The sequence below is a fragment of the Sus scrofa genome, chromosome 8 (genome assembly GCF_054392235.1).
Source record: "Sus scrofa isolate SSC_HxYL_T2T_F1_AM1 chromosome 8, Sscrofa_HxYL_maternal_Yorkshire_Landrace_v2.0, whole genome shotgun sequence".
In the NCBI taxonomy this organism is placed as follows: domain Eukaryota; kingdom Metazoa; phylum Chordata; class Mammalia; order Artiodactyla; family Suidae; genus Sus; species Sus scrofa.
Genome location: NC_139390.1, coordinates 73,819,590 through 73,842,966, shown reverse-complemented (window position 1 = coordinate 73,842,966; position 23,377 = coordinate 73,819,590). Strand labels below are relative to the sequence as shown.

Here is a 23,377-nt window from a genome sequence, read left to right as displayed (position 1 = left end):
TCCCATCTTTACCTTAGTTTCTCTACATACCCAATAGAAAAAGTTTTTGGTACTATGTTGCAGATTCTTGTAGGAGAGAGCCCTAGGCCAGCATTATTGCCTCATTATATGCCAGCTGCAAACTTAAAGTCTCAGAGGTTTTCCTTCTTTCAGAAGTTCAGTTGAACTCTAAGATTATCATATTAATAACAATTTAGCACTTACACTATGTGCTAGGCACCAATCTAAGTGCTTTATTAAGCGTTAACTCAATGTGAATCCACAGTAGCTTGTGACTCTTAAATGAGAGTTACTGAAGAATAATTAAAGCCTCCTATTAGTTTTATTTATACATTTAAGTGGACAATTTAGAAAGGATACATGAGGAATCACCGTAGATAAGACAGCTGTGAAAGAAACCTCTCCTTTGTCTTTGTGTTTGTGTGAGGTCCATGGGCTGCTCCCAGACAATGACGATTGAGTATGGCAAGGATACTAAGACAGGATTTGGGGTGGCAGTGTAGTATAGTAGGTAAATCCATGGCTAACTGGTAAGTCACTATGGGCAAGTTCATCGATATAATGTTTGAAAAATGAGGATAAAAAGAACTATCTCATAAAATATAAAAGTAACTGTTATAAAAATAATAACCCATGCCATAATGTATGTATATCACTTAGTGTAGCTTTTGTAGCATTCAATTACCAGTTGGTATTCTGTGTTGTCTTTTAACTCTTCTCCCTGCCTAGGCAACACATCAGAGAAAAATGTGAAGATGTATTAGATCAGTGATCCTCAAACTTTAGGGTGTGTGAGACTCACTGGGAGGACTCATTGAAACAGGTTGCTGAGCCCCAACCTCAGAGATGCTGATTAGTAGTTCTGGGATTCTACAGAAGAAACTACAGTTCTCAAAAAATTCTCAGGTGCCGCTGTTTGGGAATTGCCCTAGAACCAGTACTTTAAAATTATAAACTGCCATCTCCACCTAGTGGTTGATTTTTGAAGTACTATGCATGTGCATTTTAACATGCTTCATTTAATCTCTCTAAATCCCCTATGAAATGAGTACTATCTTTTTTTTTTTTTTTTTTTTTGTCTTTTCTAGGACCGCACCCGCAGCACATGGAGATTCCCAGGCTAGGGGTCTAATTGGAGCTGTAGCTGGTGGCCTACACCACAGCCACAGCAACGCAGCTGCAACCTACACCACAGCTCATGGCAATGCTGGATCCTTAACCCACTGAGCAAGGCCAGGGGTGGAACCCACAGCCTCATGGTTCCTAGTCGGATTCATTAACCACTGAGCCATGATGAGAACTCCAGTACTATCTTCGTTTTACAAATGATGAAGCTAAGATGCAAAGAGATAAAGTAATCTTATTAAGGTTTGGCAAATAGTATATGGAGAACTGATAATTGGATCCAGACTTTCAGATTCCAAAGCCAGTGCTCTCATTCAGTATATTATCCTGTCTAAAATACATTTTCAGACAATTTCCCCCAGTAATTCCACTTCTGAGGAAGTAATCAGAAATATAGACAAAGAGGCATAAAGATATTTATCAGAACATTATTTATTATAGTGAAAATTCATAAGGAAACTTTAAGCCCATCATCGAAGGGAAATAATATAGTGTATATTTCAGAATATTTTACAGGCAACGGAAATGAAGCTTTAAGTATTTCTAATTGTGTGGAAATTCCTTATTTAATATGAAGAGGGAAATTTAGACTATTTCATAAAATAGTTACTCTCATATACACGTAAAAGGGAAAAATAAACCAAAATGTTAACACTGGATAGTGGGATTATGTTATTTTATTTGTTTCCTTTTACTTTTCATTATTTACCAAATATTCTACAATGAGTATTTTGGTAATTAGAAAAATATTGGTCGTTTTTAAACTTTATTGTATTAAAATTTGGTAAATTCTAAATTTTATTCATTTACAAAATGTATTTAAAGAGTGACGCTTATTTAGCATCTACTCTGCTCAGTACAATGCCAGTTGCTATGAGGGATACATAAGATGAATAAGATCTGGGCCTCGCTTTTTAGGAATTTTCTTCCCTCTTCTGTAGGTCGAACTAACACAGGAAAAAAAAAAATCAACACATGATACAAGACAATGGGTGATTAAGTATAAAAAATGATGTGCTGTGAGCCTTTGAGGATGCTGGGGATCTCAGGGCTGGGGTAATGTTGGAGGAGATCTTAGTGGAATGGGGCCTTCATGGAGAGAAATAGAACTTTCTAGAACTGCATGAGCCAGGCAAAGCGACAGGAAGAAGCATAACATACATATAGGAATATTGACAGAATTAGCTTGCCTGTCTTTCTCTTTGTGTTCTTTATTGAATCTGTTACATGCTTCATTGGTAAAAATCCCCTCAAATTGGTGATATTCAGTTTTTTCAGTGGTTGAGACTTTTCTGTTCCTTTTCTGGTGAGTGTGCAGTTATCTCTTATTTACGGGAAATAGCTTTGTACTTCGCCTCTCCAGGTCCGACCTACCAACTGGCTGATTTATCGTCACCTGGGAACATGTTCATAACAGAATTGCAGGCCCCACTCTAGAATCACAGAATCAAAACCTGCATTTTAACAAGGTGATTCATATATACATTAATGCTTGAGAAATGCGTTATAGCATGCAGTACTGTCAAATATAGCCTGAATCTTAGGGAAAGGAGGCAGCTCCCAGCGTGGTTCAATAGCTGGAGGACTGACAAGATGCCACCCAAAGTTTTTTTTACCATTACCATCTCTAAATATGGCATGATTAGACGGACTCTCTAAGGGCATGGTGGATGATGGGGAGGCCTACATATTCACCAACCCTTGAGGAAGAATATTTTTGCTAGTTTAACCACAGCAAATACCTGACAGTGCCAAAAGGAATGAGGCCTGGTTATTTGGATAGTACAGAGGAAATTACTGCCCCAGTTGCTGAAACACAGAAATAGAGGGTGTTGGGTTCCCATCGAGATGAAACGGGGTTGGGGGGTGGGGTGCTGTGAGAGCAGAGGATCTTGATTTGGGAGGTGAAGGGGTACTGAGGGAAGCTTCATCTATTTCACAATTATGTCTGTGTGGGATTACAGTTTAGCTTCCTCCTGGATCCTTTATTTAAAGAATTCTGCTTTTTCAGCATGGTATTCTGTTTGTTAACAGCTGAATCTTGTTTACTGAATTTAAAGGGGAAGCAGAAAAAAAAAATCCAGTGGCTAATATTGTTGAGCTAGGGATGAGGTACAGAAGCAAGGAAGAACAGGTGGACAAAACCAGTAGCTGTAACCTGTGGTGAAATGATGGTTACCTCTTTTCTATCAAGTGCAGTTTCTTCTGAGTTTTAATTGGGCAGTTGGTCTGAGTCACACTGAAACCTTTGAGATTTGCAAAGGAGGGACAGAACTGTTGACTTCAAGTCCTGCGTGTCTGGTTCTCTTTTTGGTTTTTAGAAATAAAATTTGGCAAAGGAAAAGAAAAAAAAAACCCCAACAGAAAGGGAGTTCCCTTTGTGGCTCAGCAGTAACAAACCCGACTAGTATCTATGAGGATGCAGGTTCAATCCCTGTCCTCGCTCAGTGGGTTAAGGATATGGCGTTGCCAGGAGCTGTGCTATAGGTCACAGACACAGCTTGGATCCTGTGTTTTTGTGGCTGTGGTGTAGGCTGGTGGCTACAGCTCTAATTCTCCCCCCTAGCCTGGGAACTCCATTTGCCGCAGATGTGGCCCTAAAAAGCAGAAAAAAAATTTTTAGTTTCCTGAGAGCAAGATGAATCTACTTTAGGGTTCTTAGAGTCATGACTGGAGGAGACTGGGTTAAGTGAGGGCAGAGATATGTCAAAACAAATGATAACTTACATATCATCTCGTGAGTTTTCTTTAAAGATGTACAAAGTAAAACTTTGATGTGAATGACTAAAGTAAAATATGTCCAAGGCACCCAGAAAGCCAGGGAAGAATCTCTGTGATAATGGCTCCTAAGTCTGTTTTCAGAGGTGACTGGACCCTATATTTCTATCATCTTATTTTGCTTCTTGCTTAAGTGAAAAAATGCAAGATTTCCTCCAGCCAACTGGATCAATGCTGAACTATTCCCTAGAGAAATCTCCTTTAGGCTGTGAGACAGAAAAGCTTACAAGTGTGTGTTAGCCTTTCTGGATTTTCTCTTATTTTCATCCTCAGATATTATATTTTTCTCCTTTCTCAGCTAGAGTCATCACCAGGATCTAACCAGGCATTTTAGAATCAGCAGGCGACGACCACTAGACATAGGAACTCACCATAGAGACATGTGGAGGCATGGGGTTGCCAGAGACAGGAGGGGATTGCTTTCAGGGCCTGCCACCTCACTGCAGGCACCTTAATCTTAGGCTGACTTTAAAGCTTAATCAATAACTTAGCAAGGGCACATAGAATAACTTCTTTACTGTGAGGAGCTCAGCCCAGGTATTCAGGTTTGCACAAGGGTACTGACAGTGATGAGATGAAGAGTTGTTTTCTGCTGGGATGTCCCTTCACCCCCCTTTCACTCTATATTCTCAGTTTCAGTAGCTGGTTTTGTCCCACTGTGCCTTTACATTTTGCATTACAGAGGTCTCGGATGGTAAGGGCCTCTCAGATGAAGGTCTGTCCACAGGCATATCGGCCAAAAGAAATATATGATCTATGCATTTTGATGAAGCATTGAAGTGAATGAGTGTTTTATGAGTATTCATATCTAAATTTTAAAAATCATTTGGAAAAAGTAGTGAAACATAATAATGTACTTTATTTTGACGAGGATAATTCTTGAGACAGTTTTATATAGAATAAGTCAATAATTTTTTGATGTGCAATTAAAATCTGGTGGTGGATTTAAACAACTAGTAGATGACCTAGATAGTGTAGCGCTAAGCTCCTTTCTTACCCTGAGATTCTACAATGCAAATGTTGCTGAAAAGGTAAAGCTTCAGAGTGTGGTGGCTCATTCATCATTCCAGATGCTTTACCCACAGGACAAGCACACTGGTATTTCCATGGGAGCTTTAAGGACTGCTTTAAAATCAGTCAATGAATAAATATTTATTGGCTATCTACTATGTGCAAGACACTCTGCAGGGAACTTGAGAAGACTCAAAGTTCCTTTCCTTAGGAAGTTTTCAACATTGTACTTTCCCAAATGTCGGAGAGCTTCTTACAAAATCTGTCCTAGGAAATTTTCTAAGAAACTCCCAAACTAGAAGGTAACTTTCTAGATAATTCTGAGAATTCTTCCTGTCCAAGAAGGAATATACAGAGAATAGGCCAAGGCACCATTAATAGAAACAAAACAAAACACCTCGATGTATTCTAAGCAAGGCAATATAGAAATATCTACTTTACAAAATAATTTACACAGTTTAATCAAGATATAAAGAAAGTGTGCCTGTGAATAATTTCACCAGGACATGAAGAATAAGTCCTTATGTTAGTAGCACATAATGGTAGGATCGTTTATATGGTACTGCTGAAGAAAATTAACCATGGAGTGCTTCTCTTACTTGTTTAGTTTTGTATTTACCCAACTGTATTCTCTAGGTCCTACGGATTATGAGTTGATGTTGGGGATTGGCAGGTCTTACTCTTTATCTGGATGCTCAGTCACAGACAGGGAGTCCTTCCCTCCCCACCTTCCTAAGCTTCATCACTAGGCTCCTAGTTCTGGGTAACCAGCCCCTCTTTCCCCATTCTTCTTAAATGTGTTCCCCTGGCTGAGCTGTGTCTACCTGGTAAAGATCATAAGAAAATTAAAAATAAAAGTAGGTAGTAGTATCTATTATTTTTGAAATAATATTCTACATTGATGGTTGGCTGGGCCAAGGAAAAAATTAAGACAGGATTTAGGGTAGACACAAAGAGAGAGAGATGTGCCATGTTAGGATATGCTAATGACGTAGCAGGGAAAAAGATACATGGATGGGAAGAAAGGAGTCAGAGAAGAAAGGGATTACAGAGAAGGAAAGTGGGAGATACATTGGGAGAAAGAATGGAAAGGTGAGAAGAGAAAAAGACGTAATGGAGAAGGTAGATGTAAGACTAGTGATGGTTAAAGATAGCTTACTATATAAGAAATAACAGATGGGGAAGGAAAAAATAGAAAACTAAACATGGATGGCTGAGAAAGAAAGAGAAGAAGGAAGATTAAAAAAGGAAATGAGGCGTTCCCGTTGTGGCTCAGCGGGTTAAGAACCCGACATATTGTGAGGATGTGGGTTCGACCCCTGGCCTTGCTCACTGGGCTAAGTGTCCAGTTTTGCTGCAAGCTGAGGTGTAGATCACGGGTGTGGCTCAGATCCCAGCATTGCTGTGGTTGTGGCATAGGCCTGCAGCTGTAGCCCAATTTGACCCCTAACCCGGGAACTTCCATATGCTACAGGTGGTGGCTGTAAAAAGAAAAGAATAAAAGTAAAAAAGGATATGATAAGGAAAAAAAGATAGTGGAAGAAAAAAGTTGAAAAGAAAATATTAACTGGGAAAAAAGAAAAGACAAGGACCAACAAGAACAAAAAAGTACAATGCATGAGGATTATACTAGATCTCCATACATAAAATGGAAAATCCATCTGCCTTTCTGTCTTGTTAAACAAGACAATTTTGCAGGTTTGGAACTTTGAGATTAAAAGGAAGAATCAGCAAGGAAAGGTAAACTAATCCATGTAAGTGGTTTCCAAGTTTTTAGGCAGTGGTGGTTATATAGCCTTCCTGCTTTTTAAAAATATTTATTTATTCATTCATTTTAGGTCTGTGTTAATTAGTAACAGTACAGGATCTAGCAAACCCCAGAGGCCCAACCTACTATTGCCGGAATGGCAAAAAACTTAAGCATCACCAAGAGCGTGAGATACTTAATTGAGTTTTACACGGGAAAATATCTGGAAACCACTGTAGAATAGCAGATATTTTTCCTTCCCCAAAGAATGTTTGGTTGAGATAATCCCTAGGCCTGAAGTAATAAGCAATCTTGCACCTGGTCCTGTGGATTGGTCCCTATTTGAAGAGAATCAAATGGAGTGTGTTCATCTTCATTAAGTGGGTCTACATTTATATTCTGAAACTGTGCCCCAGTAGCTAGCCCTGCCAAAGAGTTAGGAGTTTCAGTAGGCATAATTGGATCCCCATCAAATGAGTCTTGCCTTCCAAGGCTAGATGGGGTTCCAATGCTAGAGGTGTGATAATTTGCTAATTTGGAGCCAAAACATGGTAACTGTAGGATGCTAGATTGTCTTTGTTGCTGCCTTTCACTCTCATTGCCTTGCATTTCATTTGGGATTCCTTCTGGCCTGGGCTCTTCGTCAGGTGTACCAAAAACAAGCTGCTCAGGAGTAAGGTCAACAGTTCTTTCATTGAGCTGGTTGCCTTCAAATATTTGTTCCAAAACATTGTTTCCATCTCCCCCAAGATCACTTGTGAGGCAAGGTGTATTCTTTGATTGAAGGGAATTGGCTTCAGGCAAGGGCATAATTCCCCTTTGACTCAACTGACTCTTTACAGAGCATGGTGTGCTTCTCCTCAGAGTGGACACATCATCCTTGAAAGGACTTGGGTTTTGACTTTCTCCAGGCAGTATTTTTTCTGAGCTGTTTCTTTGGCCAGGTACAATGCTTGTCGGGGAGACAGTCTGTCTTGCATACTTAATATGACTATCTTCTGCATACCCAGTGCTGGTGTCTGGGTTCTCCCCTGGTGCAAGACCAAAGGATTGAGTATAGTCTTGTAGAGCAAGTGGATTGTTCTTGGGCCACATGGAGCCACCAGCACAGCAAGGGCCCCTCTGGCTTAGGTGAAAGACATGTGATTCTTTTTGACCTCCTGGGTAATCTGGAGGAATTAAATCTGGGAAAGCCAAATGATCTCTCTCTGGTGAATTTAACCTAGTGATTTGCATACCATAATTCAAATTCTCACCTTCATGCCATGTTGGATTTTTCTGAAGACCAGCTGGGGAGTTATTGGAATAAGGCTGGTTCTCTTTCTGGTGTGGTGAACTAGTAGGGGTCTTGTATAAATTTGTTGACTGATCCCAGAAATTTCTGTTTAAATATGGTCTCCCTTCTTTCTGCCCTTGGGCTTGAATCCTGGGATCCCAGGAGCTCCAAGAAGGAAACATAGTGCTTTCTTCTTGTCCAACAGCATTGTTGGCATAATAGCCCCTGCTCTCCACAGGTGATGATACAGTGGGAGCTGTATTATATGATGGGAAGTTCTCCTCTGGGTTCCAGGGGTAAAATTCACCATAAAGAAAATCCTCTCTGGGTTTTGATGGATTATCTAAGGAATAGGGAAGGTATTCTTTTGGCTGATTTGAGGTATATTGTTCACCTTCGTAGTGCCTGACTGTTGGGTCTTCTTTAAAGCTCAACTCCTCCATATCCCATCTACTTTGTCCTGGGAAATGTTCATCTCCAGTTGGATCAATTGGGTCTTCTTCATTATACGGGATTGTCTCTTTTGGGTCTGGAGTATTCATGGGGTAGTGTGGATTTTCAGGTTGCCCCATGGTATTGGGAGAATCATCTCTTTCATACCATGTATTGCTTCTAAGGTATGGTGAATTTTCCCTAGGATCATAGGGATTATAGTCAGGGTAGTAAACATGTACTCTAGAGCCATGAGAAAGATGAGGTAAGTGTTCTTCCTGCCTCCCAGGATCTTCTTTAAAAGGTGGAGAGATTTCTTGTTGATTCCAAGTATTTCTTCCAGCAGGAAAATGTTCCTTTGCAGGGGAAGGGATTCCCTCAGTGTACACAGGCTGATAGGCACTGTGCTTTAATTCTGGCTGATTAGTTTCTGATTCATATGGGATTCTTCTTGGCTCTAAAACAATCCCTTTGGGAATAATCTGGGTTTGGGTTTGTCCATCAGAATTTGGGGCTCTTTTGGACTCCCCTCTTGGGTAATAAGAGTTTTCACGTTGATCAATAGAATTAAAATTTGGGACTAGCATGTTATCCTCCGGCTGAGGCAGTTTATAGTTTGATTTATTAATCCCATAGTCTTGAGAGTTTCTCCAGGGGCCACTTGGATCCCTTGTGGGAACGACTGTTCTTTCTTTTTGACTTACTTGCTTCTCTCTTGGATTTTGGATGTTTTCATTTTGGTCAACAGTACCATGTTTGGGACCTGGAGGAGCAACATTGGTTACCATAGGGTTCTTATTTGGCCCCTCAGGCTTTCTTCTGAGATTCGCTGAATTTCCTGCATAATTGGGGGGATTACTTCTTGCAGTAGAACCATAAACTCTGCGATATGTTGGATATCCTGGACGAACTGCTTGTTTGCCTTCCAAAGTAAAAGAGTTCCACCGAGGACCCCTTTGAATTTGTTGATTTCGGTAAAAAGGCCCATTACGCCTGTGCCCCATAGCAGGACCAGGAGGACGCCATTGTCTTCTTGCAGGAAAACCTCGGATGTTAGGATTTGGATAATTTTCATGAATAATTGTCTGCCTTGGTCCCCATGGGCTTTGACTTCTTGGAACTCCCTGGCCTGAAACATTAACTGCAGGGCCGTTTTGACCTGTAGGGTTGCTTCTAGGGTTAGGCCCCTGGCCACTGGTTCCTGTTGGGCTGGTGTCATTTCCCCGGGGATTGGGTGCGTTTGGCTGGGTAGAATTTGTCTCAGGAACTGTTGTATTAACTGAAGGTTCAGTGGCTGGAGTCTCTGTTTTGGGAGGATCTTTTTCTTTTGGTTTTTCAAAATCTTGTTCAAACATCTCCTCTGAGTAATAAGGAGGACGGCCCCCAAATCCATGATATCCAAAAAATCCAAAGTAAGGATTCTATAGGGGAGAAGATGGACATTGATAATTACTCCCTGTTTCTTACCATGGTGCTGCTTGCAATTTTTTAAAGTGGTAGTAAATTTTTTTTTTTTTTAATTTTTAAAAATTTTCTTATTTTTTTCTTTCTTTTTTTAGTTTTTTTTTAATTTTTTTTATTTTCTTGCTACGCACTTCTTTTGAACACCATTGGCTATGCTTTCTTTCTTGAAATTTGATTCTTCCTTGGTTTCCATGACCCCTCTCCTTCTCTTACCTGGTACTCTAACTTTCTAACCATTACTTCTCAGTTTTCTCTTCCTAGGTCTGGATTCTAAATCTGAGTTTTTAAACAATTTTTTTACGTTTTTTTTTTATTAAAAAAAATTTTTTTTAGGATTTAATACGCTATTCACTGTATTCCTCTGTTCTCATTTTACACACCCACATTAAGCAATCTATTGCAGGCCAATTCTTTCAATATGGAAACAGGCCAATGACTTCTAGAGCTATAACTCTGGCTCATGACACTTTCTGCTGAGGCTGAGACAGACCTCTACACTGAAGATCTCATGAATACCTCCAGTTGAACATATCCAGACTGACTCATTTTCCCCAAACCCTCATTCTCCAGTATTCTGTATCTAACAGCATTCCACCACTATCTACCCAGCTTCCCAAGTTTCCACTCTCCCCTTTATTTTTTTCAGGCAGTTAATGACCAAATCACATAAAATCTAAACTTACATCCTTGTCCCCTCCTCCCTTATCCCTAGTACCCCTGAACTATTGCAACAGTTTTCTTACTGGTTGCTCTGGATATGATTTTACTTTCCTCTAATCTTGCCTATTGATTCCATCAGAGTGGTGGAGGTTGGGGGTATGTGCGGGAAAGTTCTGTCCCTTTCCTACTTAAATAGTAATTAAAGTTTCTCTTATCTTACAGGATATACTCTAAACCCATAGCATAACATACAAAGCATGGTGCTAAAGAGTGGAGGTTTAGACAAATAGGGGTTAAAATCCCCGTTCCAGAACTTTGTCTAGATACTCATGTTGCAACGGAAGAAAGGGTGGGGGAAAAAATGTAATTGTAATGTATACATGTAAGGATAACCTGACCCCCTTGCTGTACAGTGGGAAAATAAAAAAAATTATAAAAAAAAAAAATCCCCGTTCCAGTAGTCCTGAGGGAATGACTCTGGACTAATCTCAGTTTATTCTTTTGTAAAATGGAGATATTAATTAAGTCTACCTTATATATTATCATGATAGTCAAATGAGTTAACATATATAAAGCTCAGTGCCTGATGTGTTATACATTATATAATATTATGATAATTATTATTTTAAGCAATCATCTGGTCCATAAAGAATATATCCAGCCTCATTTCCTCCCCCTTGTACTTTATGCAGTTGTAATCACAGGTACGTGCAGTGCTAAACACAATGGCCTTAAAAAAGAAGGAAACTCTTCAGCATATACCAACTTGATGAGCCTTGAGGATATTATGCTAAGTGAAACAGGCCAGTCACAGAAACATAAATATGGCATGATTCCATTATAGGAAGTATCTAAACCAGTCAAATCCATAAAATCAAAGAGTAGAATGGTGATTGCCAGGGACTGAGGGGAAGGGGAAATGGAGAATTGCTAATCAACGGGCTTGGCTTGCCTTTTCAGTTAAGCAGGATGAATAAGCTCTAGAGGTCTGCGGTAGAACATAGTACCTATAGGCAACAACACTGCACTGCACTCTTCAATATTTGCTGAAAGGGTAGATCTCAGGTTGTGTTCTTACTATAATAAATAATAATTTAAAAATCACAACTACTACTAGTTCTCTGAATACCCTATGTTTCAGTGCCTTTGCACATGGCTTCTTCAGACTGCACTTTCTCTTCACCTGCGCATTCATCGCTCCTGGAGAACTGGATTCATCTTCAGGACTCAGCTTGAATGCCCCCTTCTCTCTCCTGGCTTCCTTGGGCAGAATTTGACTCTACTCCCAGGTGTCCATGGCAGTCTAGACTTCTGCTTTAACAGTTATCCCACTGAATTTTGGTTGCCTGTTTTTCAGTGATTCTCCCACTTGACACTCCCATGTGATGTTTTTGAGTGAAAACATTCTTCTCATCTTTGCCTAGCACTAGGGACGTGATTAATAAATGCTTGTTTAATGAATGATGTAATATCACGAGCTCTGTCCATATATTTTTTAGGGATTTGTGTGGCATTTAGGTCATTTAATTTTTCTTTGAAAACAATAAATACAATCTAGAGAAAAAGTTTTTTTATCCCTATTTGTGGGTAGAGATGAAGAGATAGATGGGTGAGGCTATGTCTTGGACCACAGGCAGGAAATCAGACAATGTGCCCAATTTCTTTCTCTTAGTGCCTGTGCTAACTGCCTGGGTCATCCCACTTCACTCTCTCATGAAATGTTTGTAAAAATGTAAAATGTCCATTTCTAGGTTGCATACACTTACCTGAATCACTTTTATTTGGGGTTATTTCACGATGATATATCTGAAAGCACCTCATGCCATTATTGACATACGCATTTTCAGTGTCATTATTTTAACTACTGAGCTCTCAGCCCCTGCCCCTGAGAGCTGTCAGGTTTCCACATTTCACTGAAGACACATTTTTTGGAAAAAGAGGAAGTACACTGCAGGGATGGGGTGCTACGCCACAGTCACTACAGTGACCATTTGAGATAAAGCGCTGGAATATTTAAACAGTATATACCTGCATTTGGTCCTTAGCGTGGTGAGTAAAAAACCATCGGAAAGAACATTAGAAGACTTTGGCTCTGGATCCAATTTATCCACTAACGCAGGAGATAAAACTGAATAGTACCTTATCTTCTCCGGGCTTCAATTTATTTGTATAATGACAACATTAGATGATTACTTAATTCTCTTCTGGGAATAACATTCTAAGATAACTTTACTTCATTCCTATTTATTAGTTGTTTCACCACTGTTTAGAGTCCAGTACCACCCTTGAGCAAATGTTATTTGGTTAACCTGTGGGGTGAGTATTTCAGTGCATGTAGAGGAGAAATGACATATTTATTTTTGGGGGGTTATTGACTTGGTTTATTTCATTTCTTTTTAAAAGCATGGATGCTTCAACTATAGGTTCATGTGTAACATTTTAACTTTCTTATTAATAAGCAGAGACTTTCGGATTTTAATTCCTTATGAGGAATGTAGCTTTTCTAGCACTTACCCCGCCTTCTTCATTGCTGGTTGGTGGACGTCCATAGCCTGGTGGTATCCTCTGAAAGGTGAAAAACACAACAAACACAGAGAAAAAAATCACTTCTCCGTTGCCATTTGTTTGTAAAACTCAAGATGTTTTAAAAAATAGGTCAAGTTCGTGTTAGCACTGTTGCCGGCTTTTAGCTTCTGAGTCATTAGCTCTTACAGTCTAGCTATTAATAATTATGTCATAACCACCATTGAATTCTGGTAAATACAAAAGCTTCCGCTGGATCCTGGGTTATCTTACTCAAAATACCATGTGTGCCTGCATCTCCTAGCAATCATCCCACCCCATCACCAATACACAAACACACCCACAGATATTTGAGTGCTATTAGGATCCAAATATCCATATTAGAATATTTAATAATGCATATTAAAAATGATGAAGTTATTTTTAGAATGTTTTGTTCACACTTCAGGTAACAAACTGACAAGCCTTCCTGGCTTATTACTAAAGTTTCTGCTCAGGGGATGGTTTAAAAAAGCAGTTCAGCTACCATAGACTTTGAAGAAGTTCTATGTAGATGAGATTAATAGCTCTTTCAGCAAGAGAATCATATTCATACGCTTTTAAAATCTTTACTTGGTATACTGCCTTAGTTTTCTTAGTTCAGTATATTCAGTAAAAAGGATGTCACTCTTTTAAGGAAAAAAATGTAAGGAATTTTTACTCCTTGAAATGAATTGTTCTTTGGTGATAAGAAGCCTTCTTGATTACAGAGTTGTAGACAAGAAAAACCAGTGTTATAGCTGAAAGAGGAGTCATGAAATATTTATTGTTGTTTTCATTAGTGTAACTGCAAATGGCTTTAATATTTCTTTAGTTCATGTAGTTTATTTTGCGATTCATATTTAAATACCTGTCATGCAATTTCAATATTATGTTTTATTTTAATGATTTTAAACTTTAAAAGATTCTTATAAATAATTTTTTATTATTTTGTGAGATGCTGTATAATAAAATATCTGTGGCTAGAAATAATAGTATATGATGGAAAGATCTTAGTCTAATCATAGCTCATCTTACAATTTTTAAACTCCATTTTGTCCTAATTTCCCCACTATATTAAGTGAGGATAATCTTTGTGCTTTCTAATTTCTTGGGTGAGGAACAGTAATGGAGGAGCACAACCCTTTGAAATTAATTCATTATTGAAGTTATTAGTAGTATTGAATGATTTAGGCTGTGTGTATGGCACCAATGTGTCTGAGTGAAAAATCCATTTAAAAAATTCTTTCTTTTCCTACGTGATTACTGATGTGATTTTGTTTCGTATTCTCTACTGATTGGCATATGACGTTCCATTTAGAATATATGAATTCAAATTAGCTGGAGATATATCATGCAAATACTATTTCTAAACTTTTAATTTAAGGAAAAAAACTCACATGTGGAACATGCCACAGTGGCTGTTGATAGGGAAATAGCCCATTGCCGAATGGTGGAAATGCCTAGAGAGAACAAAAGAATCAGAATGATGTGGAAATGATAAGATTAAACGAAAAATGAAAAAAACATATTAAAGACAATTATTTAGAATTTGGTCATCTACATCTTTCTTTGCATTAAACTGTGAATTGTTTAAATGGTAGAGCTAATGATAATAACAATTAGTATTATTGAGCACATGTGTTCTAGGTAATGTGCTGAGAATTTTATATTGGTAAGCTCATTTAATAGTCACATAACCATAAAAGATATGTTCTGTGATTATTCCCATTTCACCTAAGGTTCTGAAGAGAAACTGAGTCACTTGCCCAAAGTCTCATAGCTGTTAAATGATTAAAGCCAGCATTCAAATCCAGGGGTGTCTTTTTATTCAATTTGTATTCTCTACATCTGTAATAGATATGATAATGAAAACTAACTGACTCAAGACAATATTTTAGAAGCTCCACTTTGGATGAGATCTTGAAAAACCATTTGTATATCCTCTTGCCTTAAGTCAGGACTAGACTTAACGCCATCCTAAAATTCTGGAAGCAGTGTTAACTTTCAGGGCAATATTTCAGATGATCAAAGCATAGCTTGGAAGGGACTTAGAACGTTTCATTTACTCGAGATGAACTTGGAGTCTAGAAAGGCCAAGTGACTTGCTCAAAGTCATACCACTAATAAGGACTATAAAAGGACTTGAATCTCTGTTCTCTGACTCTTCTACTGTTGTTCATGTTTATACCTTGTTACTCTGTATTTTAAAAGGAGCTTCTTGAGGACAAAAGTATTTGGATAATTTTTCATCAAATAAAGGCTAGAAGAGACTCACCAGGCAGTTTTGGATAGGTGGTGGCACTATCACCTTGGAAGAAAGTGTCAAAGCTAATGGTTCTATTTTGCACACAGCAGTACTGGTATTGGGGAACACTGGAGGAAGTGTGTCTCGGGGGTGGCATGGCCCTCCCAGTCCCTCTGAGGCCATTTATGACTCTGGTGTGGAATTTTTATGGCCAAGCCTCACCTGAGGTGTCTGGGTTTCCTCTTCAGGCTGAGTTGGAGTAGGTGACGGCTCGTTTAAAGGCTGCTTTGGCGTGGGGGTTTTTGGTTGAGGCTGGTTGGGTTTCTGGCTCTCTGGGGCTGGATCAGTTTTGCTCTGCTGTTTGGATGCTGAAGGTTTCTGTGGGTGCTTCTTGTTGGGTGGTGGCTGAGGCCACATAGGCATCTGATACTGTGGGAAGAACTGAGGGAGCTGCATACCATTTCCATACAAGGTGCCCAGGTGTGCCATCTGCAAGGCAAAGAGGTAACAGTAAGATTACATGAGGGTGAGATTCCAGCTCTCCCCACTCTCTTCTGTCAGTATCTGAAACTGAGCCCAGGACCTTAAAAAGCCTAAAAAACTTAAGTTAACAGTAGAAACTTCAAGATCTTTAGCTAGCATTTCTTTACATGTTTTCTTACAGAAATGAATTTCAGTCTTTCAGAAAACCGACCAAACAAAGCAAAAGGCAGAATTAGGTGAGAAATCTCAGTTAAAGAATTTGGCTTATCATTTTCTAACTCTGAAGCCCTAATTCATGTAGGAAGTGTACAATTCAGGTTATAGAGGAGTTGATATCAAGTTCAAAATTCCTATGACTTGTTACAGGCTGCATGGACAAGGAGGCGAAAGAGCAAGAAGAAGACAAATGAAGTGAGAGTGTTTAAAAAAAAGAAAAAGAAAGAGAAGAATAAAACCTATGTGTCTAAACATCTTTATTTTGGGCCCTATGCTTCTTGATGACAGGTAAACCCTCATTAATTCCATTTTGATTATGAAAGTCTCCACAATTACATGGTTGGCAGGGAAGCAAAAGTAGTTATAATCTGAAGATGCTAATGTACGAATTGACTTTCTACAAAAGTTGTTTCCAAACATTCCCTCTCTGATTTAACACCAGTCTCTATCTGTGGGCTTCTTTAATCAGGCTGTCACTGTCTAGGGATGGCACACACAATACTGTGCAAATGCCACGTGCATACATGGAAGGCAAAATTGCAAATCTTGCATTAAGATGTAGGATTTCATGCCAAATAAGTTGGTGAAAATTTCACATCACTGGCAAATTTGCTAAAACTGAGAATGAGAATTTAAAAGAGTTGAGACAACCAGTAGCTAAAGAAGAGAAAATTGACAATGATGATGGTTTTAGGTGACAGGCTTTAAAGGAGAATGACTTGAATGAAGAATATTAAGGGAAAAATGGATGAAGTCCTTGATTCCCTCACCTCCCTACTGTCCAAATGGTTCCCATGATCATGACATAAAAGTCAAAAGTAATGTATAGTATTATTGTACTTATTAAACAGTTTTTTTAGAAGAGTTTATGCCAAAAGATTCAACTGATACTTGATTCATTATTAATTAATTGTAAGAGTTATCATGTAGTGGATAGTATAACCTAAATTTTAAAAATTAGATAAAAACTTATTTTATAATTTTAGGGTTATCTTTCAAGATAATCCAAATAAAAACTTTGCCCTCTCCCCTGTATTTACTGATGCTATTTTCTGTTCTCATTATTTGTAAATACATGTTGTGTATTCTTTTCTAAGAACCAATTTCTCTCATATATAAATAAACAATGTAATTAATAAGTGCTTTTATCTACAAGAAAGTAAAATATTAAAAAATAAGAAAATTTGGTGTAAGGGGACGGGTGAAATGATTTTTCTTCCTTGAAACTCTTATAATGATTAATTAAAACATGTCTTTATTAGCTATGACAAACCTCATAATATATTTATCTGTATATGAACAAGAAATCATTAGAAATAATATAAAGTGGAACTTACATGTGGGGCGTTCATAAAGTTGAAGTGACCATAGCGCATCATCTGTAACCAAAGAAATCCATTAATGTGGCACAAGGTGAAATTTTTTTTTTAAATTTTGCTTTCTAGTGCCTCACCTGCAACATATGGTGGTTCCCAGGCTAGGGGTTGAATCAGAGCTACAACTGCAGGCCTACACTACAGCCACAGCAACGCAGGATCTGAGCCGTGTCTGCAACCTATACCACAGCTCACAGTAACACTAGATCCTTAATCCACTGAGTGAGGCCAGGGATGGAACCCATGTCCTCATGGATGCTAGTCACATTTGTTAACCACTGAACCATGATGGGAGCTGCACAAAGTGAAATTTTTTATTCAATGAAATCACAAGAAATAAGCTAAATTTATGATTTTTAGGTACAGCAGTCACAATGTCTTTTACTAGTTACGCATGAATATAAAATAAATATGCAATTAAAGAAACTTCTATGGCACTTTTAAGTCAGATTTTATTTTGAAAAGAATCAATATGGAGTAATAGAGAATAAAATTCTTATCTACTTTGAAGTTTTTGAATGTTCTGCTTTACTTTTTTGGCCTTCAGGTTTTAAGAATGTGATAATCCTATGAAAGATGATTCTCCTTTCTGATGTGTTTTGGTTTTGGCTAATCATCCTGGTCATGAGTCATGTAGAATATATTTATATACTTAAGTATCTACCTTTTAACAAGCTCTGGTAAAAATGGCTACCTTCGCCAGTTTGAAAACTTTAACAAAGAAGAAAACAACAGATTCGCATTTACCTTGAAAAGCAATATTAAGCACATAGGTGAGATGACACTGGGGAAGTAACTACTTTGCCTTGACTTGAGAGTTTAAGAGTTAGAGTTTCTCTACCTCTTTTGTAAGAGGTTTTATATATCAGAAAGTTTTCCAATATTCTCCATTTAAAATGAATTCTCAGGACAGGGCTCTGGAAAATGTTTTTCCTGAGAAGGAACATACATACCTCCTCACTTTTACTGCTAAATCCAGGCATTCGGGGCATTTGCATCTGAAAGTGAGAGAATATTTGTGGCAAATTCAGAACATCAGTTGAAATAAACCCGATAATTGTCCCCCATATGCAAAAATAGAACATAATGAAAAGTCCTCAAAAAATTTTTAAATACTCACTGGCATAGCAGCAGAATAGCAAAGCAGACCTAGAAAGACCAGGAGAATCTTCATTTTTCCACTTGGTACCTAGAATACAAAACTGGACTTTATTTTTGAATTGTGAAGTAATTATGCTGGGGTCACTTGGTGCTTATCTAGGCACTAGGTGCTTATCTAGGCACTAGCCTACCTGCCTATCAAGGAGAGTACAGATATACACAGTGATAGGGGCTTCTGCTGCCATGTTTATTTTACATTAAGAAACTATTAGATGGTTATTTCCTGGTACTGTTCTAAGCTGCCAAAAGGGTCAGTTAAAAGGAAAGATAAAAGTAAGAGAGAGGGGGCAGAGAGAGAGAGAGAGAGAGAGAGAGAGAGAGAGAGAGAGAGAGAGAGAAAACATTGATGCTTGAAAAGATGGCTCATAGCACTGGGATGTGGAAATTAGAAATTAGGTGTTTATCTGAAAAATACAAATATTGTTATTTTGAATTTCTAGTTGCTAGGCTAATTTAGAAAGGCATAGTAGGGTCTGACTATATTTACTGTTCAGAATAATCTCAGTTTCAGTTACGGCATAATCCAAAAATCAGTACTCTGAGCTATTTTCTAAGGTGCTGTAGACTACCTTCCATTATATAGAGGCTAGTTATATAAACTGGAATATTCTACAATCCTATTGCTTTTCTTCTTTCCTCTACTATTGTTTCATTATTACTATTTCATCTTTTTACAAATCACTTCTACTCAAGGGCTGTTAAGAGAAATAGAAAAAAATAGGCAAAAATATAGCTTTATCTCTTTGTTAGACACAATGATTAAACACAGAGAAAAGATTGAAATTATAGACTTATATATGAAGTTTGGAGATGGCTTTCATGGATTTTACTTATCCTCCTCTAGTATGGTAATTATGCAAGGTTTGTATAATTAAGAGTTGCTATTTGGATCTTTGAACAAGGTTTATTCTAAACCATTTACGTGGGTAATTCCTTAAGAAAACTGTTCCCTTTGCATATACAGTAGACAAAAATAAAAGTTTTAATCAGAAACTTTTTATGGTATATCAGATACAATTCCTAGCACAAGGAAGACATAGATACCAGTATTTGCTCACTCCTTTTGTTTTTTCTTTTCTTTTTTTTTTTTTTGAGCATGAAATGCATCTAGTAGTGATTTGAGCCAGTGTTCACCCTTCTGCTTGCTTCCCATAGAAGCAATATAATTAAAAGACATTTCATCATTTTTCTAAACTGTAGGTGTCATCAATTACTTTTTATGTATCAGAGAAACTGAGAGAATGTAATTAAACAAAATAAACAGTAATATGCTTCTAAAGTAAATGCCTTTCCTGCTAATTGAAGATTTTCAGAATCATAACATTATAGAGAACTAAAAATAATTGAAACTAGTGTGTTTAGTATAGGCTACAACACAAGGAAGTTAATAAGGAGAATATTGGTGAATGCTTTCCTAAATTTACTTTCTCAGATTATGGCCCAAGATTTTGGGGGAATTGTTGTATGTTAATTTCTCTCTTGCTTAGTTATCCATCTAATCTTTATAGTAGCTTTCATTGAGAGTCTTGATAATGTTATGCACCCATGTAGGAAGAAGTGGTCTTTTATTTTGCAAATATAAAATGTCACTCATTTTCTCTTTTATAAAATTAATATATTATGTTGGATGATTTTTAAAATTCCTTCCATTTAAAAAAATTTACAATTGGATGAAAGTCTATGCTTCGCTGTTTTTCTTTTTAATTGGAGATAACACTTAAAATAATTGCTATGAAATATAATGACCATGTAAGTTCCTAGTTCTACTAGCCCATCGGTGAACTCGGATGCTCTTTGTGTCTTCTGATTTATTTAAATAGTGTTTTATCCTCTCAAGTGTACTTCTGACAATATTTGGTTTGATATGTGACCTGTTTGTATTAGGAAAAATAAATGAAAATACTCACCAAGTTATCTAGCTTAGGAGAAGAGGCTCCATGCCTGCACGAAAGCAGCATTTTTTCACCAAAATTTTCATAAGCCTTCAAGAAAAATGTAGATTTTGTATGAGAAGAAACTCAAATGTAGAAACTAAACAAATAAATGAATAAAGCTTCAACTCTACCTTTATTGAAGAGTCCTCAAAATCAAGCTTAATTTTTTGTTGCTTTAAGAGTAGAGGGAAAGCTAAATCAGAGAGAAAAATGACCTAAGCACTGCATTTAGAGATACTTTTAGTACGGTCAGTGTTGACAAAATTTGTCTGTTTGGAATTCCCACTGTGGCTCAGCAGTAACGAACCCAAATATTATCCATAAGGATGCGGGTTTGATCCCTGGCCTCACTCAGTAGGTTAAGGACATGGTGTTGCCATGCGCTGTGATGTAGGTCACGATATGGCTCAGATCTGGCGTTGCTATGGTTGTGACTGTGGCTGGCAGCTGCAGCTCTGATTTGACCCCTAGCCTGGGATCTTCCATGTGCCCTAAAAAAAGCAAAGCAAAAGCCCTAAAAAAGCAAAGCAAAACAAAAGAAAACAAAAAAACTTGTCTGCTTGATGGGGATGTGTACAAAAGCCCAGTGTTAAATGAGATCTAGGTAGGTTGGAAGAAAGTGTCTGAGAAAAATACATACACCAAATAAACCAAGAAGTTTAAAGTTTTATCAGAAGATTAGTCTGCAAAAAACAATTATCAGCCACCATCAAAGAATGCAATCAGGAAGTCAACCAGTATCTTTGAGTTCAGTTCATTATTTGGCAGTATATTATTTATGTTGATAATCTCTAATACTCACCCAATGCCAGTTAGAAGCTCCAATATATAAAAAATAACTTTTACTTAAATTTTGCTAGCCTGTCTTTGAAATAAATATTTCTTAATGGTCTATAATGGAAATGACTACAAGTTGTTGAAGCCAGGGAGATCTCAAGGAGCTAGACACATTTATTTCTTAGTGATGAAACAAAAATTCTTCATGAAGATTTCATGTTCTATACCAAAAAGGCTTAAAATAAAAAGATTCCTCCTTGCCAGGAATTTTCTTGGGTCACATTTAAGCACTGTTGTAGACCTGCACAGCCAATCAGCTTTGAGAAAAATGGTTTTGCCATTACAGGAGTTTAAGGTAAAAAAACACATCCAATGAAAAATTTGTAATGTGTTATTATAGGAGCTGTCAAATCAAGTCTCTCATTATGTGTAATAACAGCTCAGGAAAATGAGCTTACAGCAGTAAGATTTAGAAGATGCTTTCCTTGACGGATTTGGGTTTTTTTCAAGTATAGAAACTGTGTCTATGCAATGGTGCTTAGGGAACAAAGGTGAATATCAACCATATGCTTTTGTCATAAATCACTGACCATCATCAAAAGACAGGCCAATATATGTATTAGTTTAATATATTTAGTTAGTATATATTTAATATATAATTAAAATGAACTGGAATGTTATGTCAAGATTCAACCCAGTGACTTGATTGCATTCATATTGCATAAAGTTACCAGGACATAGTATTCTTTTTGAAGTCAAATATAGTTTAGTCACCAGGGATTCAGATTTGTAGAAGAGAAAGGCAAAATGACAAATGAACTCTCAGCTATTTATTATATTACAACCTTGTGAAAATAGGAGTTGAGAAAATCACTGAAGGAATTATGTTATGGATGTTTTTAGAAATATGACTTTCCATAATAAAGATTTCACTTCTAAATAAACAAATAGGGCAACTATACTTTCTTTGACAAGAGCAAGCTTTGCTATCTTTGCTGAACTTGCAATCCCCAGTTCTCTATGGTATCATTTGTAGTAGTGATGTTTGCTTAGTTTTTTTTTTGGCTGCTCCAAGGCATATGGAGTTCCCTGGCTAGGGATCGAATCTGATCCAGAGTGCAACCTATGTCACAGGTGCGGCAACACTAGATCCTTAACCCGATGTGTGGGACGGGGCATTGAACCTGCATCCCCACTGCTGCAGAGACACCCTTGATCTTGTTGTGCCATAGCAGGAATTCTGATGTTTGCTTATTGGCACTTAAATATTAAAAAATTTTGAATTTGATGCTGAAAGTTTGTTCCTACTTGGCATGACTGTACATCAGTTCATCCAGTGGTTGCACCAGGTGCTGTTCTTCCAAGGTATGAGAGGTGCCATATCCTTCCCTCTCGGGCCAAATAATACTGCATTATTTAGGCTAAAGTCCTTCAATTCCTTGAGTTTAGTGCCACAAAGAATAGAATTGCACTAGAATAGGTGACTTTACTTTCTAAATGTCCTTTCTGTATGTGTGTGAAGGTATATCTGCTCCCACTGTATGACTGTCTTTGTTTGCTTTTGTAGAAACTGAGTAGGAATTACAGTACTGAATGTACTGTGTGTGTGCTGAGATTGGTTTTTAAGTGGTGGGACCCCCTGGGGATGGTATATTTATGAAGGTGAAAGAGGAACTGTGGTGCTGGATGTCCTGGTCTCTGCTTGTGCTCTTCACGTACAGGCTAGAGTTTTGATTTCAGCCTTAGCTATATAAGTAATCGGAAGTTGCCACTAAACCTTATTTGATTGCTTCTCTACCCTTTTTCCCTCTGCCATAAGGCTCGTTAGTGGTCACCAAATAACCAGCCCACCTATTGGATGGGTGAACACTAAGAAGTAGTGGATCAGATTGAGAAAACAACCAAGTCTCTTTTTTCTTTAAAAATACTAAGGAAGTCTTAACTCCATAGAATATTTTGAAATGAGGCCTTTGTGACTTTTCCTTCTGTACTGCAATTAGCTTTACTTGTTTTATAAATTCTTTTTCTGTCCAAACAATTGCAACTGTTTTTGAATGTGCTTATGGTTTAGCTTTTTTTTTTTTTTTTTTTCCCTTATTTGGCTGCACCGGGCCAGGGATCGAATTCGAGCTGGAGCTGTGACCTATG

At 37.7% G+C, this 23,377-nt stretch overlaps 1 protein-coding gene and 1 long non-coding RNA gene across 2 annotated transcripts in view; one reads left to right on the top strand and one right to left on the bottom strand.

The window, feature by feature from the left end:
- Positions 1-6,715: 6,715 nt before the first annotated feature.
- Positions 6,716-21,475, bottom strand: ENAM (enamelin). Its single transcript, NM_214241.1, is given in 9 exon segments — positions 6,716-9,790; positions 13,008-13,058; positions 14,435-14,497; positions 15,505-15,771; positions 17,319-17,360; positions 18,311-18,355; positions 18,478-18,546; positions 20,426-20,500; positions 21,255-21,475. Coding segments are annotated over 8 exon segments (3,429 nt in total). The 5' UTR covers positions 20,477-20,500; positions 21,255-21,475; the 3' UTR covers positions 6,716-6,949.
- Positions 16,132-23,377, top strand: part of LOC146400856 (uncharacterized) — a 22,251-nt gene continuing 15,005 nt past the window's right edge. The window contains exon 1 of the long non-coding RNA XR_014812661.1: positions 16,132-16,269. This is a non-coding gene — a long non-coding RNA (uncharacterized LOC146400856). The remainder of the gene's footprint in view (positions 16,270-23,377) is intronic.